The sequence below is a fragment of the Chelonoidis abingdonii genome, chromosome 4 (genome assembly GCF_003597395.2).
Source record: "Chelonoidis abingdonii isolate Lonesome George chromosome 4, CheloAbing_2.0, whole genome shotgun sequence".
Lineage (NCBI taxonomy): Eukaryota > Metazoa > Chordata > Testudines > Testudinidae > Chelonoidis > Chelonoidis abingdonii.
The window spans coordinates 46,261,675-46,283,843 of NC_133772.1; the positions used below are offsets into that span (position 1 = coordinate 46,261,675).

General features: G+C 44.4%; 2 protein-coding genes across 2 annotated transcripts; both read right to left on the reverse strand.

The window, feature by feature from the left end:
* Positions 1 to 1,104: 1,104 nt before the first annotated feature.
* On the reverse strand, positions 1,105 to 4,985 carry MYOD1 (myogenic differentiation 1). Its single transcript, XM_032804463.2, has 3 exons — positions 4,118 to 4,985; positions 2,556 to 2,634; positions 1,105 to 1,920 (listed from the first exon to the last, which is right to left on the reverse strand). Exons 1-3 carry the CDS (start codon positions 4,664 to 4,666, stop codon positions 1,676 to 1,678), a joined length of 873 nt encoding a protein of 290 aa, XP_032660354.1. The 5' UTR covers positions 4,667 to 4,985; the 3' UTR covers positions 1,105 to 1,675.
* Positions 4,986 to 11,494: 6,509 nt separating this feature from the next.
* Positions 11,495 to 19,788, reverse strand: LOC116838883 (ferritin light chain-like). Its single transcript, XM_032804439.2, has 3 exons — positions 19,613 to 19,788; positions 13,760 to 13,906; positions 11,495 to 12,795 (listed from the first exon to the last, which is right to left on the reverse strand). Exons 1-3 carry the CDS (start codon positions 19,778 to 19,780, stop codon positions 12,298 to 12,300), a joined length of 813 nt encoding a protein of 270 aa, XP_032660330.1. The 5' UTR covers positions 19,781 to 19,788; the 3' UTR covers positions 11,495 to 12,297.
* Between the last annotated feature and the right edge of the window lie 2,381 nt (positions 19,789 to 22,169).

The following is a 22,169-nucleotide window of genomic DNA, read 5'->3' on the forward strand; positions in this document are numbered from 1 at the left end:
ATAAGGTCTGCACACTTCACCTTTATGCAATTCTCAGAGAATGTATGGCTGCACCATTACCGAACTATTTGGAACATCAGTCATTGCTTATGGAATTTTCTTAAGGTTTATTTTTTTAATGTTTAAATAAATACATAAATCACAGTGATGTGAAAAGAATGTGTAGTTTCATTGTGTCAGAGCTGTCAGTTATTCTCGCATAAACATTCATGTATGGACTAAGGGTAATTTATTGATGTAAATCTGTATTCAGGGCATACAAATTTCATGGCAAGATCACAAGATTACATATGTTGAAGGATATTTAGTTCGCTGATTATTTTTAGAGAGTGCTCCAAACCAGACTAGATCCCTGGACTGTAGCACCTCCAAAGACAGGGAAAGCTCAAATCCAAACTTAACTTCTTAGGCTTTTCTCTAATTGCGCGAAAGCTGGACCCTCAAGTATGAACATCTCTGACCTTAGGGAAAGCTGAGGTGCAGATCTGAACCTAGGCAGGGACCTGAACTCCATAGCTCTAACGGAGCTCCATTTATTTTCTGGTGTCCAGGAATATTCAAATATCGAATGTCAGTTTAGAGTTAGAACATAATTTCTTATCTAAACAGTCATTTGCTAATTTGGTTCCTGATCCTGCATGATGCTGAGCACCTTCAGCAGGGTGCTGAATGACCTTGACTCCCCATTAAGTGCAAGGGGAATTGAGGATTCTCATGATAATACTTAGTTCTTATACAGTGCCTTATGAGATTGAACCATTATACTGTAAACTCCTTGGGGCAGAGAACGAGTCTTTAAGCTTGTGAAGTGCCAAGTATGTCTGGCTCTATATTGATTTCATAATAATCTCAGATTATTAAAACAGAAATAGGTAAGAAAGCACCTCAGAAGGATACCAGAAAAATGGACCCCACTTCAGCAAAGCACTTTAGCACAATAACTGGACTCCGTGGGACACAGCTGGATTGCTGTGCTGTATCACAGCCTGAATCTTCCTCCTGCCAAGCGCAGCACTCGGAGCACCACTCCTAAATGTGGTAGTAATTCTAGAAGCCCTAAGGAAAGTCAGGGTAACACCACCGATTTTATAAATAAGGATCTTTATTTAGAATATTGTTGAAAACATTCTTGGCAACCACATTGTATAAATATATAAAGTTAAAGTTTGGCACGACAAACCAAGCAACATTAAATATTTAATTCCTTTTTTTTTTTTTGTATTTTTGTTTGGATTTTTTTTTTTTGCAAAGCAACTCTTATTTACAATTATAGAAAAAAGTATTATAAAAAATGGTCCACAACCTTATTTTGGGCAGGATTGGGGGTAACAGTAAGGAAGTCTCATGACATTACTCCTGAGATTCATCTAGTTTTCTTCTTTTCAAAAGTGTTACCAGAACTCAAGAGCCAGGTTCCCATTCCCCAAAGCACAGATTAGAAACATCGGCCATGTCGTGCTATGCAATTTTACCTCTAGACATGTTAAATAGCTTTAGTTCAACAACCAATAAATAAGTGTATTTTGAAGTAATATAGGCTTGAAAAATTATATATTGGAAGGAATTTTCAAAGATATTTTAGAACTGGAAAAAGAAATAGTCTTTTCAAGACAGGTCTTTGAGCTTGCAGCATATAGCAGTTTGTGTTTGAACAACAGTGCAGCTGGACTTGCCTTTATAACACTTGGTAGATGGGATTGCTGGTGTCATGGGGAATCTGGGTGCAGTTGGTAGGTGAGGGAATTTGGGCTCCACTCTCACTCAGGGTAGCTCCTTCTTGGGGTGAGCAGGGGTTGCCCTCAGCTCCACCTTCCACTGTAGGCAGCACTGGGCAGGTGGAATTATCTGTGGAAATCCTCTCCACAATGCTTGATAGACAGTCCAGGCTGGAGACAACTGAACTCTTCCCATGTTTTGGATCTAAGGATAGAGGGGAAAGGAGATCAATAAACCCAATGAGAAATTGGGGAAGTAGTTCTTCCAGAGGACCCAAAAAACAACCAGCCTTGCATGGCTCTGAGCACAGAAAGGTTCAGTGGAAATGTATATGAAATAAATAGTATTGAAAGATGCCAATTAGTCAAAATCAGAGACAATATTAGAACGTGCAAAGTAGCGAAGGGCCCAAGCATTAAAGTTTGGATGTGAACTACTACCAGTCTGAGGGAATTTGGAGCCAGGGTTTTGGTTCGATACAGAAAGGGGGTTAGTTGCTTTGGATTCAGCTGAGAACTTCTCCAAAGTTTGGATCCAAGGTTTTGGGTGGGTCAGTTTCTGTTGCAAAGTAGTTTAAAATCTGAAACCTGTTTCCAGAGATGAACATGCATGCCAAAGCACAATGTAAGGAATATAATTGTTCCATGAAATGCACGTACAAGATGTCCCCACATTTGCAAACAGAATCATGGAAACAATTGGGGAAGGGGGATGTCCTGTATCAGTGTCCACAGCTTGCTGGCTGAGCACAAGTGGTGACAGAAGGGGCAGGGGAAGTTTGCTCTGCTGACTGTCTCCACCTCCACACTCTTGTCTTTGGCATTAAGGCAAATACTCACCATTTGGCGATTCTGTGTAGTAGTTGCTGTCATAGCTATTCCTCCTGCGAGAGCTGCAAGAGGGCCCACTGTACTCCATCTGGAAACCAAAAGAATGGATGCATATCACCAGCTCAGAAATAGAATTTTCACAGTCTTCAATAACCACTTAATTTCATATTCCAATATCTGATCTGCACCATAGCCTCAGTCCTTGCTGAAATAGGGTAAATTTTTAGCTTCCCAGAATGAGGGGAAAAAACCTTCTAGGGAAGATATTAAATCCAGAATATTTTATATTACTGAATTATTCCAAGGATTTTTTGCCACACACAAAGAAAAATTTCTTTGTACACACAAAGATAAATTCATAACATTGTAATCAGTGATTATGCTGACTCTTTGAATTACAGTACAGAACATTCGGTCCTTGATTTGTTAATGGAGTTGGTGGGGAAAGCACTTAATTGCCATAATATTTTAAAAGTGTTTCCCCCATCAGTAGTCTTTCTTCTTAGTGCTCTTTCTATTACCATTTCATATAGAAAAACAGCCTACCAGATATGGTTTATACTTTGATACTTTCACACTCAATAGCAGGTATTCTACCACCAAAAGAAAAGAGAATGCTGTATTTTGAGGAGGGGTTAGTCACATAAAGCTTCCCTCAGCTCTGCTAACTCTATTATCCTCCCAAACATTCAGCTCCAGTAATGACCATCCCCCCTTCAGGGAACAGCCCTCTGTCCCAGTGGCTCTTAAACCTTTATTGTGATTCCCATCTCAGAGGTACTCTGTGTTTGAGGAGTTGGGGCCAGGGACATCGAGACTGCAGCCCTAGCTGCACAATGAGGTGAAGAGATTCCCCTTGCTTCTCTACTCCAGGATCAGGAGCTCCCCTCCCCTCAGGTTCCCCTTATAAGGATCAGAGACTGTGGAACCCAAGCAAGACTTCTCCAGAGCTGCACTACAGGTGAGCTGGAACGTGAGTTTCCCTATCTGCAGCTGCACTTTGGTCGCAGAGGGAAACCCTTCCTAAGGAGTGTGGGCCCCAGCTCTCCTCACTGAAATCAAAGTGTGATAGCACCCCCTGTGACTGAGGGAAGAAAACTAAGTGTATCTCTCACCAGCCCTCCTATGACTCCCACGTTTATTTCAGGGGGATATAGCCAGGATCCCCTAGCTACTCTACCCCAGCTCTGTCTTTGAAGGATTCAGAGATAAGGGCAGCAGGCACATAGGAATGGGGATCCCTACCTTTCCTAGGGATCAGCCACTCCCCTCCTTACACTCAGGGGGGTTTCAAAGACGGGCTCCCCGATCAGGGTATGTAAGGGACCCCATCTCCCTTCACAGCCAGGGGCCAGGATACATAGGAGCCCACTCCCCGATCAGGGTAGAAATGGGGACCACATCTCCCATCCCAGGGTCCGGGAACACGCTGGGACTTCCAGTGTCTTTCCCAGGGATCATGATGGGGGGTAGCGGGGCTCCCCTCCTTCCTCCCGAGAATCAGGGTACAGGAGGGGGGCCTCATTTCCCATCTCATGGGCCGAAGACCCCGGAAGCCGCCCCGCACTCACCATGCCGTCGGAGCAGTTGGAGCGGGGGCTGGAGGCGTCCGACTCGCCGCTGTAGTGCTCCAGCCCCGGGTAGTAGCTGTCCTCCTGCTCCCGCAGCAGCGCCTGCAGGCTCTCGATGTAGCGGATGGCGTTGCGCAGGATCTCCACCTTGGGCAGGCGCTGGTTGGGGTTGGTGGAGGTGCAGCGCTTGAGCGTCTCGAACGCCTCGTTCACCTTGCTGAGCCGCCGCCGCTCCCGCATGGTGGCCGCCTTCCGCCGGTCGGCGTTGGTGGTCTTCCGCTTGCAGGCTTTGCAAGCCCACAGTAGGCAGCGGCCGGCCTGGTGGTGGCCGCTGGGCGCCCTGATGTGCTCGTCCTCGTGGTGGTGCGCGTGGTGGTGGGGGTGCTCCTCCGGCTTCAGCAAACCACCCACGTGCACCAGCCGCGGGTCCAGGTCCTCGAAGAAGTGCATGTCCGAGGTGTTGAAGCAGGGGTCATCGTAAAAGTCATCGGCCACCGAGAAGGAGCAGAGGGAGCCATCCGTTATCTCCATGGGGCCTAGCAAGTCCATGGGGGCAGCAAAGGGTGGGGTGGGCAGGAATAAAAGCAGGGGCAGAAGCAGCGGGAGCCCAGCCGATCAGTGCAAAGCAAAAATGCTTTAACTGGGGAGTTTATTTTCCAGACACCAGATTAATCTAGTTTAACTTTCCCCCCAGACTTTTAATTGAGTCGCTCTCACACCACTGTCTCCAATTAATTGGGAGAGAGACACTTTCCTAGGCTTAGACAAAATAGTTCTTTAGCTTTGGCTGGTGATTGTCTCTCTTCCCCAGTTCAGAGCTGCCTTGGCATGACAATGAAATAACCTCCCCTGATGCCCATCCAGATAGCACAATTTGTGACTCTATTTATCCCAAAGCCTTGCTTGAGGGCGGGTGGGGATTCCTGCAGGACGAGCTCCCTTTCACCTGCCGGCCAATCCCTTAGCCCCAAGGAGGCAGCGGCTGGGGTCTTGGAGGGGGTGGGCAGGGAAGGGGTCGCGTCTGATTGGAGGGCAGCTGGAGCCCTTGTCAGGCAAAAGTTGTAGGAAACTTTTTGCAAATGTCAAACTGCAGCCAGAAAATAAGCGTCACAGTGGGATCATCTTTATTTTAACTCTTTTCTGCATGAGCGCTCCTGTTCTCCCCCTTGTTCAAATGGTATTTTAGGCTTTTGTATTTCTGAAAATATTTTGGGATATTATTTTTATGTAAAGGCTTCCTGATTAATAATATTGCAAAGAAAATAAAAACAACTATATTCAAGTTGTGATCTGTGCTACTCCTACTGAGTCTTTTGCTACGTGCAAAAGATTTCTGCTGTTAAACTGAACTATTGGCTACTGCAGATGAGAGAGAGCTAGCTAGCTAAAATAAATATTTCTTTTCTTTTATTGCACTTTGCAAAAGTTCTCTTCTGTTCAGCGATTAAGAAACACTAAAATAAAACGATAGAACCAAATGATTCACAAAGAAATGAATATACATTCCTTTAATGGTAGCTTTAAAATGTATCTTCACGGTGCTTGATATATTGAGTGGTATCGCTTGTAAGGGAGCATTGGCCCTTCTTGTAAACATAGGAATCGCAACTTTTTCGTTCAGACGAAAATATAGCTTCGCATTGCAGGTTGATTTTTTTCCTTCCTATTGTATTTTGTCTTTTCAGCAAATGCGAGTGAACTGGATGCTGTTTTTAGGATCACACAGATGAATTTTATGTTTTTTCCCCCTCTCTCCTGCTTTTAGTTTCTCTCCTAGGAACCTAATATTTTCTCATACAATGATTTGCAAAAGTGAAAAAAAAATAATGCTGTGTAACTTTTGTAACTAGGAATAGGGTTCAGTTGATTTTCAAGGAGTCCGGGAAGCAGTCTGAAGGCGAAAAGGACTACTGTATTTTCCCCTCTAAATCATTTTCTTTGATTGACTAAATCAGTTTGTGGTCTGATAGGAGAAAACATTGAATGGTTCGAAAACTTTCCACGTAGACTTCACATCACTTTGAATAGACGTGACTCTGTTGTAACAGTAATGCCATGTCTCTGGCCAGATAATAGTATTCTTGAGTTTGATTTGTAAAAGAATCCCCTAAAATAATTCGAAATCAAGCTGGAGAGCTTCCAGCCCTTTCCTGAACACTATGCGAGCCGCCTGGTATATGCCCAGTTGCCAACTCCCCATTTAGAAAGGAGGGGACACTGACATTGATCGCCGGCTTCCCGATGAAGATGCAATTGATTTGTTTGTTTTTTACTATCTCTGGTTTGCTTTTTACTATATGCCAAACTGTGAGAATAGGGACTAAGAAGAAAAGGTGGGGGGGAAGCGTGTGTAACAGAAAACTGGAGAGGTGGTACCTTTAAATAAAGGAAATGAGTTTTAAAGTGGATGTGGGGAGTCTGTGTCAAGAGTGTATAGAGAATGGCTCCTGAAACGCAATCATTGCCTTAGATTATCTAGAAATATAGTCAACCTTCACGTCACGCGTCAGCCTTTCGGTTGACAGGAAAAGGTATTTCGTGGGGTTTGTGGTAATGCTGAGTCTAAAATGAAAGAAGCAGCTTGTAATCACGTATCGCTGCAAGTCTCTGCTGTGGACTTGCTTTGCAGAAAGAGGAGGAGGCCACCCAGCCATTTCTCCCCTTCCCGTCCTCCCAGTGGGTTTATTCCAGCCCTCGTTGACTTTTGGGCTGTCTCGCGCACAGAAATAGTGTTTGATCAGCCTGCCCGGATTTGTGCTCTTCTCTTCCAAATCTTTTCCAGGCTGATAACGTGTGGTGGCTGGGCGGACCTGGGCGGGGTGTGGGTCTTTCTAACACGACGGAGAAATCAGCTGTAAATCTAGACGAGGGAGGTCATGTTGGGTGGGGGAAAGGAGAGAGTGGCCTAGCGGTGCGTTCAAAGGGCATCACGCACGGGAGGGAGCTCCTGGCAGCCCTCGTTAGAGCGCTTGGGGCTGGGGCATGGTGGGACGCAGAGCGAGAGATAGCAGCGGGCCCGTGCAACGAGCCCCTCACGAGTCCTGAGTAAAGAACACGCCACCCAAGGCCCACGGAAGCCGTCTGGACGCCGCCTCCTGGGGACTGCTACAGGTCTCGGTAGCCGGGGCTGGGGAACGGGCTAGATGGGGGCTGGGGGAAGAGAGGAAGGCAGGAGAAATGGGAAGGGGGGGGGCGAATACAGCTAGCGAAGGTTACACAAGCACGGGGCCAGTAGGGGGCGATAAAGCCTTGCCCAGCAGCTTTTCGCTATTCCATAGGTGGCTGCGCGTGGCCGTGCAAGCTTAGCCGGTCCAGCCCCGCCCAGCGCGGCGCCGCTAGAAGCCCGCGGGGGGTTTGGCTAGACACTTACACCAAGTCCCACCCGTCTAATATGGGGGGGGTAATTTTAATCTTCTAAATGCGCAGAATCAGGAAAGTTAAACGCCTCCCCGCACATGTTGCGCAACTCGCCCGCTAGGGGACGCCCCCTCACTCTCTAAAACTGCGTAGTTCACGCAGCTGACAGAGCTTCACAAAAACCCCGTTGGTCTCTGCCCGCCTCAGGCTCAAGCTGTCTCTTTAAATGCGGCTCCTGAAATATTACTTCGAAGGTTCTTCTTGTAATGGTGCCACCTGCAGAGGAAATCCCTGTGCTGCAAGGAGCACCTGGGGCAACTTTTTAGGTGAGCATGGGGACTGGATTGAACCTGGGACCCCTGGAACTTAGTGTCTGGCCTCTACCGCCTGAGCTAAAAGCCAAATCCCTGTTAGCTAGGGCTGTGGAGCACACTCATTGTTAGCTCTCTCTTTAAGTGGTCTCCCTGCCGCTAGATGGGCCAGAACACCACACCCAGGAGGTGTGTGGGTTACACAAGCAGCCTTACCTGGCTGTTACACTAGTTTCACTGGGTTGGTGGGACTTGTGGTGCCCCAACCCTGCTGGAGCCTGGTAGCAGTAAAAGACATCTATGTTGAGGCAGGAGGAGGTGTGCCAAGCCCAAACAGAGCTATTGCAAGCCTGGCCAGTTTGGGGCTACGTTCTGACCTTACAGAAAATAACTGTGTGTGGCGGTGGGTGGCTGCTGGAGCAACACTTGAGGCCCCATGTTGGTTTAGGAGACATGACCTAACACTGGTTAATTGCAGTCATGTATTTTGGAGACAAGTTGATTCCTCTAAAAAAACAATGGATTAATGCATTAGTAACAAAGCCCCTTAGGAGAACTGAGTTCACAACTATTTGTAGCCTCAGTGCAGCAAAGCAATAGCAGGTCTGATATGGCCTACTATGGCATTTTGATTTGCACTGTGAGTTACCCCTTCATGTAAGAGCATCTGTTTGTAAAATGCTTTAATGTGTCTTGTGTGGTCACAGCACAAAAAAATGCACCTCAACAAGAGGCATAGCTGCTAGCACTGGTGCACTGTCTACACTGGCGCTTTACAGCGCTGAAACTTGCTGCACTATGAGGGGTGTTTTTTCACGCCCGAGCCAGAAAGTTGCAGCGTTGTAAATTGCTAGTGTAAACAAGCCCTTAGAGATGGAATCTGACACCTGTCCTCACTCATCCTGAGTACTCCCTTGCTGTGCATGCACTCACATACATTTCAGCTTCTGGAGTAACGAGGCTGTTGAAGTGAGCAGGGGTGACAGAATTGGGCCTTTAGAAAAAAAAAATGTCAGGACCAAACAAATGCCGGGACCCTCCCTTTACAGAATTCACATATAACGTTTAGAAGGCTTTGCTCACAGTTTAGAATATCACTCATTTCCAGTATTTTAGCTGATGTTAATTCTCTTTGTTGCTGATTTAGAAGTGTTTGAACAATTTCTGCTTCTGTTTTAAAGGGGTCGATCCTGCAAAGACTTATGTATGCAATTAACTTCCCATGGATAAGGTTACCCACAGGAGTAGGGATACTTACATGTGTGTTTGCAGTTAGCATTAACTGGACTCTCATAACCTTTCATCCCAAATCTATGATCGATGATTAGTTGTTTTAATAAATAAAGCAAAATAATAATTACATTATAAATGGGGTTTTAAAACTACTTAGCAGCTTCTGCTTGGAAGGGTGCAACAGTATATGTGTATGTTTTCCGAACTCTAACATTGTTAATGACATAAAGCAATAACAATATTTGAAATGAACACACCCCCAGTTCAACTCAGAACTTACTCTGCTAGTTTCATGGAATGGTTAGTTCTTTTCCTTCTGGGTATAAAAATCAAGTAAGAAATTGTTGAGTTTATGTTATGAGAGACTGTTATATTGAATGTATCTGTGCCCATTTCAGAAGAATTGTAAGAATGTAAAAAAATAAATCACAAAAAGGACAATCATTTTTTATCTAAGTAAATTGTTAATTTAATTCATCTGATGTAGTGCCCACACCATAGTGGACCTGGTCATGCACACAGTGTACATCTGCAACTCTCATTGACCTCAGTGGAGGTTCTGGGTGGGCAAGGTGTTCAGGGTTAAACCTGCGGTGAGCACTGGAACAAGGATTATAACTACAGGCAAGAGGTGAATCTTAGCCCACAATAGAGTAATAATAAAATAAAACATTTGTTTTTTTTTTTTAAATCTAATCTGGCCTACAAGTAGTTTCCCTGCTGCAGATATAAACATGGTTTGAAATCCTGGCTCCATTGTAGTCAAGGGCGAAGCTCACATTGACTTCACTGGGGGCCTCTATTTCATTCATAGTCCATAAAATTATTTACTGTGGTCCATTCCTGAATTCCTATTCATACAATAGTTCAATTAGATTATTTATTAATAATTAATTCTTTTTAATGTAATATCTAAAAAGTCCATATGCGTAGAGTCAAAGCTGAGCCCTGTTAGTCACATTATACCATTGCCCCCCCCAAAATCAATTTGTGTTTTAAACAGAAAACTGACTAGGTTTAATATCATTCTGACTCTCCACTACCTCTTTCTTTCACTTTGTCCCCAGTGCTGAAAAGCGATATGTCCCAATGAGATCAGCTATTGACCACCCTAACACATTCATAATTATATATCCCAGCTGTTCCTGAGAGGTAAAATAGGAAACTTGTGGAACTTTTCTTGTTTCAACCCTTTGCTATTCTAACATTGATTCTTGAGTACAAAAAAGAAATAGACTTTTCTTTTTCTTTGAAGTATTTTCCTAGCAACTAAACAAAGTAAAATATTTTTAATATTAGATGTGTAATAAACCATATTTATTTTGAATAAGAAATTGGGAAGGGTGGCATATTACAATTGTTAAGAGCAAGAGACGGAGATAAGGCTGCTTGGTTCTACTTCTGGCTATGTCACAGGCTTACTATATGACCTTATCAAGGTATTTAACTTTTCTTTAACTTAGTTGTCCCATTTGCAGAATGGGAATAATTTAGAACTATATATAGCAGTGTTATCTGGCCCTTTAAGAGGGATTCTAAGATCAGCTCTAAACCTGTTCCTGAGTCAGCCTACAAATAAGGCATTGTGGAACTTGTGCAGCTAGACTATTGTAGTTGTAGGCTAGGCAGCAATGAATCCTGGGAAAGGAAGTAGAGCTATTAAGAGTTCCTTTTGCCCAGTAAGGCAGAAACTAGGGAGGTGGCAACTCTTTATGGGGTATTCCTCCTGAACAGGTTTTACACTTGATCTCTCCAATCAAAGGTCTTAAAGTATTTTGGAAGAATCTTGGGAAAAAGTATAAATAGAGTGCCAAGGAGCTGGTTAAAGTACTGAGCATTTGGTAGTGTTTGGGGTTATTGAGCCTGGGGGAAACCTGGAGGGAGCAGAAGCTACTTGTTGATGGCTGCCAAAGACCTGTGGCAGAAGTCCAGTGGTAAAGGATGACATGAGAGTCCCTGCACTGTAAATATTAGATTCATTTTGGACTATTTGTTTTGTTCGACTTCCCTTAGCCTACAATGGGAGAAGTTTTGGGAGTAGGCTAGGGGACTAAGTTAGCCTTCCACGATGAAAACTGAGTGAGCCTACACCAGATTCTGGAAAGGTAAACGACTCAAATAGCATGGTGGAGAGGTATTGTGAGAACTGTTCGCAAACTATTTGAATGTGTTTGTTTTTTTTAAACTGCAATGTGTTATTAGAGGAGTAGTTTGGTTGCATTCACAACTAACTACTGTACCAGCATTTTGGTATTTACAAAAGGCTGAAGTCTGTAGAAGGAATGTACACTGGTTCACTACTTATTCAGAGGGGGTTGAGCTATCCACCAAATAGCCTTTCTGAGTGCAAGCAAAGCAGATAACTAGCCCAACAGTCTGAAACAGTGGAATGCTATGTTCCTACAAATAAGCACTCATAACTGTGTACAAAACATTAATATCCTTCATCTTTGAGAAGTGAAGAACTAGAAATGACTTGAATAGAAAGCACTTTATTGAATTACTCTATTATAATTGCTACAAAATTTATAAGAATATCATGGAAGTCCCCCTCATTTTAAGAACAAGTCTCTTAAAAAATATCCATGTAATATTTACCAAGACAGTAAAAATGTTTAAAAATGATTATAGTACAATCTGTATTGATATAATATGGAACTAGGGGTACTGCCGCATCCCTTGACTCATAGTAACAACCCAAATACATGGTTTCCATCTTCAGCACCCTCCAGTATAAAAATAGTTCCAGCACCACTGTATAATATCTTATTTGTTTAATAATACAAAAAGCTATAGTTTCTCCATCACAGAAATTACTCTGTATTAAAAAGGTTTTTTCTTTAAAAAGCCTTATATACTTAAAAAACCTCTTTTGCACTAAATAATCCAATCAACCATTTAAGACAGGAAAGAAACCTAGAGGTCTGGTAGTTTCCAAATAAAGAAATCTTATTTATGGGTAAGAGACTCTGAAAGATTAAATTAATGTTGACATTCTCTATATCTAGCAGCTTTAATACCTATGATATGAGGTGGTATATTACAGATTAGATTCTGTGCTGCACTTTGGAGGAGGCACAGCACAGAAAGCACAGCCCAGGAGGAAGAGTGTAAAGGGGGTGGGTGGGTGGAGTCATGGGACTTTAAACCATCACTTCATCTCCTGAATTTGAGACTCAATTTGGAGTCAAAGCATCCCCGGGGCTGACAACTTACATCAGCCTCCCCTGTGGCTGCCTATAGGTTTCTCCATGGCTGAGAATGGGCATAGTGCTCCAACTATTCCTTCTCTTGCCTCCGTTTTGCCCCTGGCATATCCTTGCACAGAGACTGTGAGGAAGAACAGAACTGGTTTGCATGCATTGGCCCTATGCTACTGCTCTTCTGGGGGAATTCTTTTGGGGGCTGTTGCAACCTCTTTGCAGTCCCTCTACATTGCTGAAGAGATGTACAGGGGATGCAGTGGTGCCTAGAATCTGTCTCTATGCCTGTTTTTAGCTCTTCCTGTAACCGTTCCATAAGGTAGTCTCCAAGGTTGCCTCTGCCATCTTGGGAACACACAAGCCTGTGAGCATTGGTCAGGAGGTCTCCCACCAACTTGATCTTCCGGATCTTGGGTTCAACAAATTGTTTCTTAATAGTACTTGCACTATGAGGATCTGCATTTTCAATGCTCAGGGCATAAAGCTCTTCAAAATATCCTGTCATTGTTTTCCATTGAACCAATGCTACTTCAAGGGCCTTCACCACATTGGATACATGTTCACAGTTTGGTCTCTGGAAACATAAAAAGCAAGATAGCAATGACTAACAATTCTATTTCCCTGAAACCCCTGGTCTTCAAAACAAGAAATGCATTGCAGAAGGATGCTAGGGTTTTGCAACAGCTCCTTCTGTTTCTGTGCATTTACTAAATCTTTTTGAGTCAGTGGTCAGATTCTGCCACTTCCAGTATACTTACTAACAACAACATGTTTCAATTCAGACAGCAAGGATTCAGATAGCTGCAGCTATAACTGAGGTTCCTTCTCAAAAAACCCCAAACAAAATACCACCCCCCCCCCCCAAAAAAAACAAAAAACCCAAACACAAAACAACCCTCTCTCTACAATATGGAAACTGAATGTGTTACAGTTACTTAATGCTGTGAAGGGCAGACAGCCGTACTACACATTTAACTGTTTATTGGACACTACTTTGATACAGAAGTCTGAGGAGCCTGATTCTTCTATAAGAGTTTACACACAGTTTCACTGATTTCAAGTTACTCATGATTTATACTTGTGTAGGGAGATTAAAATTTGGCTTAATCTCTGGGACAAGTTCTATTATACCAGTGTAAAACTGAAGTAACTCTACTAAGGTCAAGGGACTTGCACCACAGAGAGCTGAGGCCAGAATCCGGCTCTCAGTTTCAGAGTCTGTGGGCAAAAGTTCTGCATAGCTACCTCTACCACAGCAACAAACACCAGACTGACTAGGGTAGCAAAATGTTAGGGAAAAATATGAATGAGTGTCCTCATTTTATCTTTGGCTAGAAAAATGCAAACCCTAGAGTCAGGATTGCATGTCTAATAAAAAAAAAAAGTCCCTAAAGAACAACAAGTGAATATGATTAGGGAATTAAAGTATCTGGAAAGCTAACAGTGCATACACCCAAAGCTTGGGAGTGACAGATGTGCACAACAGATGTATAGATGAGTTTGCTGATTATGGAAGAGCAGATTTGTCTGCAGCACACCTGGATGATTCTGGTACAGTAATGGCCTCCTCTCTCTTGTAGGTATTTCAGCATGGCCTCTGCAGCTTCCTTCTCTTCTTTAGCCTGCTGCCGGAAAAACTTTGAAAAGTTTGGTAGAGCCACATCAGACTGATCAAAAACTTCACCCTACATATTTAAACAACAAAAATTGCTGTTGAAGTATGAAAGCCTGGAGTTTGGAGAAAAGAAGGGGGAAATTAATATCCAATAGAATACAGGTCTATCAGATCTAATATTTAAAGAACAAAAGAATTTTCAATAGTGCTTGTGCTTCTAACTGCCTGCGGCACCTCTAAGAACTTCTACCCCAGTTAGTCAAATGTTCCTCCAGATCAGGGCCACCCAGAGGCGGGGGCAAGTGGGGCAATTTGCCCCAGGCCCCGCAGAGGCCCCCACGAGAGTTTTTTGGGGCCCCTGGAGCAGGGCCCTTCACCTTCTCCTGGGGCCCCGGAAAACTCTCACGGGGCACGGGCCCCCAGAGCTGCTTCTGCTTCAGGTCTTCAGCGGCAATTTGGCGGCAGGGGGGTCCTTCCGCCCCGGGACCCACCACCAAAGTGCTCTGAAGACCCGGCGCAGGGGGTCCTTCTGCGCTGGGACTCACTGCCAAAGTGTCGGGTCTTCTGCGGCGGGCGCCCCCTGCCGCCGAAGACCGCAGGCCCCCTGAATCCTCTGGGCAGCCCTGCTCCAGATCAGGTAGTTTGCATCTTTTTAAGAATACATACACACACCCGAGTCCACTGAACATTAGACATGAGACTATTGTTTTGGTGATACTGTTTGCTTTGAGTGATAATCTCCTATGACTTCTAGCTTCAAATGGGTTTTTGATTTGGGGAAAAAATTAAATAGCTATCAGAAACTGATGACTGTCTTTCTCTGTAGGGAAAAGTATCCAGATCCTTTCACCATCGCCACTAGCAGACCCAGAGGGACCCACTTAGGGCACCAAAATCATCAGCTTCTTCTCCCTCTCCACCAGAGGCAAAGTGCCCCCCTTAGACTGGCCTGCCAGGGGTGGGAGGGGGAGAAGCTCCAAGGGGTAGCCCCTGCCTCCCAAACAGGCTCTCTCAGGTAGAAGCGGCTCTGTCCTATTCCCCACCTAGCTGACAGGGAGAGCAGCCAAACGTAGGGGGAGAGGGGTAGGTAGAGGAGGACAGACCTCACCCTTCCCTTCCCTGCAGGTAATGTGGGGCAGGGCACAGAGGGCAGTGGGGGGGGGGGTTCACTGGGCAGGGAAGTCACATGTCCTCCCCTTTAGATTGTGCCCCCAGTATGGGGAGGCACCAGTCATCTATGGTCTCCACAGATAGCAGCAGCCAGGAAGAACCATCTCACCCTCCTGAAATCATTGTTCACTACATTCTGAAACCGTAACTCTGGATTTTTTTCTCTCCTTTACTGCATTGCTGTTGGTTGCTGATACACCTTCATTCCACCCCTTTCCTATCTACACTTTAGCTGCCCAGTCTCACTCTTTTTATGTTTCACCTTACTTCTCCCCTCTCATCTCTCCTTTCCCTTCTGCCTAATCCTTCATACTGAATGCCCTCATCCCCCCAAACCCAAATCAACTTACTCAAATTTCCATTTTGAAGAACAACTCCAAAAGACAAAGGGTTATTTAAAAAAACAGAAGTATATTGAAACTGCTAAGGGCCCAATCCTGCATTCCTTGCATACCCAAAATTCCCATTGACTTAACTGGAAATGCTGGGTGCATTACAAATATAGGACTGGCCCCTTTAAGAGACAGGACTCGGCTAAAAACTAACTAAGATATGTAAATCTGGAAATATGAAAGAGAAAAAAAAGTTACAACAGATTTAGATCAACTTCCTTATAGACAATGTTGACTAGTCATTTTCCAAGGGAAATATTACTGGTAATACATAACTATACTATGCATACATACATACACACACACACCACCCCCCCCTTAAGGGTACCACTTAGATCTATTATAAATATATTAGAGGCAAAATTCTGCTCCTCTGAATTAATGGCTTTGTAGAGAAGTACAGTAACTTGAGACACTCCAAGATTTAAACCCAGGGGTCCCCAATGCAGTGCCCATGGGCGCCATGGCGCCCGCGGGAGCATCTAAATGCGCTCGCATCCTGGCTGGCAGTGAAGCATCCGCCAAAATGCCACTGAATTTCTGCAGCGGCGCCATCGAAATGCTGCAGAAATTCAGCGGGTGCTCCATCGCTGCCATGGTCTTTCGTCTGGCACCCACTAGACGAAAAGGTTGGGGACCACTGATTTAAACTATGCTCAACTGTCAGTTTTATTCATATTGGGTGGAATACACCCAGAGTGTGGAAAACCAGTCCCAAGATCTCTTCACCATTTAAGTTCCATAACAAGAAGGTGCAAAGTAGACGAAAGCACATGAGGGTCTCTGCACTGTGGAAGAGGATTCTGCATTGGCCCTGCACAGGCTGATATGAAGAGTGGTGAAAGGGTAGCATTGGGGGCCAGTCAGACAAGGAGACAAAGGATCTACAACTACATTGATCCAGTGGTTCTATCAGCCTACATAGGATATGTAGAGTTGCCACTAGTGCAGACTATTCATTGGAGTAGTCTGCTGAGGGACTGTTGCAGCCCTATGACCTACTTATGCATTGTGGCATAGAAAGGTGTATGTTTGGGGGTATGCATATTTCTTAGTGTTTTCTACCTTCTTCTGTTCCCCAACCTCTCATTTACAAATGTGCACAAAGCCTAAGTAATTAAATTTGACCCACAGTACCCATCTACCAAAACATGCCAAGAATTTATTCAATATAACATGTCCACCCCCCAAAAAAGAACCAACCAAACCTGTAACACTCTACTAAAGGACTGTAAAGAGTTTATAAGAAGTCAACCTACATTCCTCAGTAGCAATGTGCTATACCACTTCAAATAGAAACAGAATAATCAAATGCATAACAGAGTCTCTTGAATCACTAGAATTCAAGAGAATAGAAAAGTATTAACATTACATTTTCTCATCATACGATTTAAGATTTTATCTGAATATCCGTGTGGTATTCGTGTAGATTGTCAACTATATTATCAAATTTATTAGAACTGACTTGTCGGCTACCAATTTGATAGAAAATTTTCAACCAGCCCCAGCTATAAGTGCCAAGTATTGTAATAAATCTACAAAAAACCCTCTGCCTTAACAGGTGGATGTTTATCAGATATACTTTTTATTGGATTGATGCTTTACACCAAAGTTGATCAAAGGGTCTCACAGATACACTGAGGGTCAGATCCTGAAGTCAATCAATGGACATTTTATCTAAGGAATGCAGCATGGGGCATGAGATGTAGGGTGCTGATCATCCTTGTTCCCCAACAACTGATTAATAGCTTTTTTGTGAAGTGCACATTTCTTTAATATTTGATATTTCAGCCTAATGTGTTGTTACTGTTTGATCTGTCTGTTGTGGGCTTTTGTTACCCAGAGTAAAACTAAAGACTTGTCTGCTGAAATCCAAGCATTAGTATAAACAGTTTTGTTTTGTCTTTTTAAGTCCATGTAAGATTAACCTCTTGCTGGTCTTCACTTCAAATATCAGTGATGTTCATAGGAGAACAAACTGATCTTTCACTGATTCACAAACACAACCAGTTTTCACCACACACAACCTCCAGTGCTTCCAAGCAACTTATCCCAAAGCTGCTAGGATTCCTTATTCTTGTCCCCTTTTGTCAACTGGTGTTATACACTCAGTTTTCCACACGAGCTTTGCAGAATATACATGGCACTGATTTGTTACTATGTTATTACAGGTTTGTCAGTATCTCTAGTGATTTTAGTGGAGTTGCACTAGTGTAAAATTGGAGTAACAGTGGTGGAGCAGTTCCATGTATTTTTAAATTTAAGCATTCTCTCTTAAATCCCTTAGTACAGAAAAGATCTATTCAAACTACTGCTCTGAAGCCTACAATCAGCCCTCAAACAGTTGTCAATATTAGGACAAATAACTAGTAAGATTAAATTAACAGAAGCTTAGAATTTATCATTCTTTTGCTTCTAGTGATGGATTCGTTCTTCTGGGAATAATGTTAATTTTCAGCTGAAACCACAGGGAGAGAGCAGATTTTGGCCTACTGTGAACATTCAAGATATATATTTAACATTCACTCTAGTAACAAAAAATACCGAGACAGATCCTCAGCTGCTGCAAACTGAAGTGCAAAGTTAAACTGCTGTGAGAACCTATAAATTGCATGCTTCTGGCCCATAGTGGTCTTTCCTTTTCCCACCCTCAACCAATCTTCATTCGAACTGGAAAAACAACCTAAACACTGATGTGCTGAAAGTTTTTGGGGGGATTTTGATGCTACTACACACGCCAAAACTTGAACTCCATACTTCCAGTTTTCATTCAGGCACCAATCTCACTGCTGGGGTATAATGGGAATGAGGAATTTAGGATCTGGTCCTATCAGTGGAGTTTCATTATAACTGATCTCACGGTAAGTGGGTTTCCAATTTGTGTCTTTAAGACACAGGAGGGCAAACTATGGTCTGCGGGCTGAATCCATCCTGTCAGGGCTTTCAATTTGGCCAGCAGGATTGCCAGCTCTGGCACAGCAGGGCTAAGGCAAGCTCCCTGCCAACCCTGGCCCTGCACCACGTCCCTGTGGCAAAAGAGGGCACCCTGTGCTGCCCTTGCCTGCAGGTACCGCCCTCACAACTCCCATTGTCTAGGAACAGGGAACTATGGCCAATGGGAGCTTTGGGATGATACCCATAGGTGAGGGCAGCACATGGTGGAGCCGCTTGCCCCACGCCACCCCCAGGAGCTACTGCTGGACAGGCTGGCCACTTCCAGGAGTGACACGGGGCCAGGGCAAGCAGATAACCTGCCTTAGCCCCACTGCCACCCTGGAGCCACTTGAGGTAAGCAGTGCTGGGTTGGACCCCACACCCCAACCCCCTGCCCTGAGCCTCCTAACCTCCTGCCTCGAGCCCCCTGCCTCACCCCTCCTGCAGCCCAAACCTTTGCCTTGAGCCCCTTCCTACACACTCTCCCCCTCCATTCATAGCCCTGCATACAATTTCCCCAGTCAGATGTGGCCCCTGGGCCAAAAAATTTGCCTACCCCTGTTTTAAGAGGACTCTCATAAATTTAACACAACACAAGGACTGCCAACTATAGCTCTAAGGCACCCATCACCTTGGTGCCTGAGGATGCTGTACAGGTGTTGGAACACATAGGCTATCAGGGTTGGAAGGGACTTCAGGTGGTCATCTAGTCCAAAGCAGGACCAACACCAACTAAATCATCCCAGCCAAGGCTTTGTCAAGCCTGACCTTAAGAACCCCTAAGGAAGGAGATTTCACCAACTCCTTGGTAACCCATTCCAGTGCTTCACCACCTTCCTAGTGAAAGTTTTTCTTAATTCCAGCTTAAATCTCCCCCACTGCAACTTGAGACCATTACTACTTGTTCTGTCATCTGCTACCACTGAGAACAGTCTAGATCCAGCCTCTTTGGAACCTCCCCCTTTTAGGTAGTTAAAATCAGCTATCAAATCCCCCCCTCCCCCCCCCCCCCCCCGGACGTGAATGAAAGCAGCCACAATATCTGGATTCACGAGGTCGCTTCACGGGAAGGGGGGACTTTCTGAGGCTGCACCTGGCCCTCTTTTGCTGGGGAAGGGGTGAGCCCGCAGGAAGCAGAGACGGCGGTGTCAGGGCGGATGGGGCCCGCCAGGGGAAGGGCCGAGCGGGAGGGAAGCAGAAGGCGGCATGAAAGCGGAGCCCGGCGGGAGGCGGGCAGGAAGCAGCAGCGGCGGGGCGGGCGGGAGCGCCCGCCGCCTTACCAGCGCCTGGAGGCGGTAGCCGAGCTCCAGCAGGGCGCTGGTGACCCCGCACAGGCCTTCCTCCACCGCCGCCGGGAAGTTCTGCCTCACCCGGCTGCCAACCGCGAGCTGGTGGCCGGGGCACACGGGCAGGCTGCCCCGGCGCTTCTTCAGGCGGGGCTCGGCCATGGCGGCGGCAGGAGGCGGGCGCTCCTCGCAGGGCTTCTGGCGCGGCCAAGTTCCCCTGTTACGACACAAAGAGCTGCGCGCCGCGGGCCGCGCCGGCTGCGCTGGCTCTATATAGCGGGCGTGCAGGACCCGGCAGTGGCCGCTGGCCCATGGGTGGGGCGCACCTTGTTGCACACCCACAGCGGTACCTGACACGCCTCGTCGGCGGTTATCTGCCCCCAATGCAAACCCTCCCGCTCCCTCCTTCGCCTGCAGCGCGGGGACCTGTCCAGACCGGCCTTAGTCCGGGAAGACGGTCACCGCTGCACCACGTTGGCATGCACGAAGAATAAGGCGTTGCTGCAAGGCACGCAGAAGCGAGCCTGCTGGGCCTTAACAGAGCAAAGCGACTGGCATGAGCCCCAGCTGCTCTGCTTGCTTTGTGGGGGAAACTGACCCCAGCGTAAAGCCCCTGTGGGGCGCTACCCTTCCTGTTCAACAGTGCTGTATTGCACTCCCGAGGATGGCTGCAGAAGGTGCAAGGCAATGGATCATCAGGCCTTGCCAACCCTGACCCAAGAGTTCACAGTCTTTTGAAAATAGTTCTCCCTTTCCTGAATGCATGGTGCAAGTATTAATAACTTTTACAACATTTGAACTTAAGATAGGGCCTGAATCAAATTCCCCAGATATGGGCTCAGTTTTGATTTTTTTTTTTCCCCAGCTCAATCCTGTTCCTGTAATGGACCAGATGAAAACAGAGCTTACATTAGGAGTTTGGATTCTGATGCATCCTTTGAATCCCCAAGTTTGATTTTTACAGTAACCCGAATGTGAAGATTTAGACTGCAATATATTGACTCATTTGAGTTTGTTATCAAATCCACATTTTCTAACATACTGAATATATATTTTTAAAATAAACTCCACAAATTTACAGTGGTAAAATAAACAAGAAAACTGAACATCAAACAAACGAACCAAGAAACAAAACAGACAAATAAGGGTTTTAATCAAGTGTGTGATAGATTTGGGCTGGATTTTCAAGTTGTGTAAACTGGCATGGTCTCACTGATCTCAACTGAGTTATGCTGATTTACACCAGTTGAATATCTGCCTCATTACACCTGAGCTTCTGGTCCAAGCCCATCTCCAACTCTTATACAATTGAAATAGTGTGCATGCTTATACCTACAGCTGTGAGTTTACAATAGCAAATGTTGCAAGAGTCAGCAGAATCAACATTTAAAGTTTTCTCAGCTTCAAGTCTTGCCTGGATCATGCATACACACATTTGTATTGGATATATGTCTGTTAAACCATCTGCAGGGTCCAGTCTATTTATGTTTTATTTACTTTACATTTAAAACTTTAGCAAAATGGATAACAGAATTGCTAAAGACAGCAGTGCCAACTGAAGAGACACTTTAGGACATTATCCTTTGAGGTACATTCCTCCACTGAAGCATGCGTGTACATGCTTTCCTTTAATATCAGTGGCTATTAAACACAGCATGTATTGCTAGAACTGAAAACAGCTAATCATAACTTGTGCAATCAGATATATTACCAGGGACAGAGCTGATACCCAAAAAATTCTGGGAACCAATTGATTTATTCCAATATGTGTTTTGTCATCAGAATTAGTCCTTTTTGTCTTTGATAATTCCCAAACTATTGTCTGTTAAGGTAACCCTATCTGGCCAGATTAAAATATCACTGATTTTTAATAAAAGTCTAATCCTCTCCTTTCTAGAATAACTTTAAAATATACTCAGAAAGTTTTAGGGTAACTTCTTGAATTACTTTATCATATATAATAACTGCATCTCTGTACCTTATTAAAGGTAAACCCTTAATTAATATGCGCAGAAATCAATGAACTTGAAGCATGGTTAATCTCAGCACCTTTCAAATTTGATAATTTTCTGTTCAGTGATTTTCTGTTTAGTAAGCTTAATGTCAGATTTTATTCTATCGAATATTTTTTTCAAGCAAATCAGGTGATAGATTAAATAAAATACTACTCCCCCAAAGTCTATTCATACATTTCCATTGGTATGAATCTTTATTCCATTGCACGTTCTAATTGTTATTAGATGTGACTTCAGAAGGCAGATCAGACATAATTTGAGAATATTCACGTAAAAAGGAAACATGGGGAAAATGTGAATCTAAAACATAGGCTGGTAGTTCAGTATTTACCGCTTTTTAAGATATTTAATAATCTTTATTCAGACTACCAATGGGTGACCTCAGATTCTTCAATTTTTATTTAAATTAAATAAAAGGTTACAACAAGCAGAATGTGAATTAGTATGTCAGACCCTCATCCTGCAAACACTTAAGCACATACTTAATTGTAAGCACTTGATTAGTCCTATTGGAGTCAATAGAACTATATACTAGT

Excerpts from the sequence above, each read along its gene's own strand:
- MYOD1 (XM_032804463.2), bottom strand. The coding sequence starts at position 4,666 with ATGGACTTGCTAGGCCCCATGGAGATAACGGATGGCTCCCTCTGCTCC. Across the intron at positions 2,635-4,117 it reads CCAACTGCTCCGACGGCATG|ATGGAGTACAGTGGGCCCTC; the intron begins GTGAGTGCGGGG and ends TTTGGTTTCCAG. Across the intron at positions 1,921-2,555 it reads CTACACAGAATCGCCAAATG|ATCCAAAACATGGGAAGAGT; the intron begins GTGAGTATTTGC and ends CTCTATCCTTAG.
- LOC116838883 (XM_032804439.2), bottom strand. The coding sequence starts at position 19,780 with ATGGCCGAGCCCCGCCTGAAGAAGCGCCGGGGCAGCCTGCCCGTGTGC. Across the intron at positions 13,907-19,612 it reads GCTACCGCCTCCAGGCGCTG|GGTGAAGTTTTTGATCAGTC; the intron begins GTAAGGCGGCGG and ends TTAAATATGTAG. Across the intron at positions 12,796-13,759 it reads ACTGTACCAGAATCATCCAG|AGACCAAACTGTGAACATGT; the intron begins GTGTGCTGCAGA and ends TTATGTTTCCAG.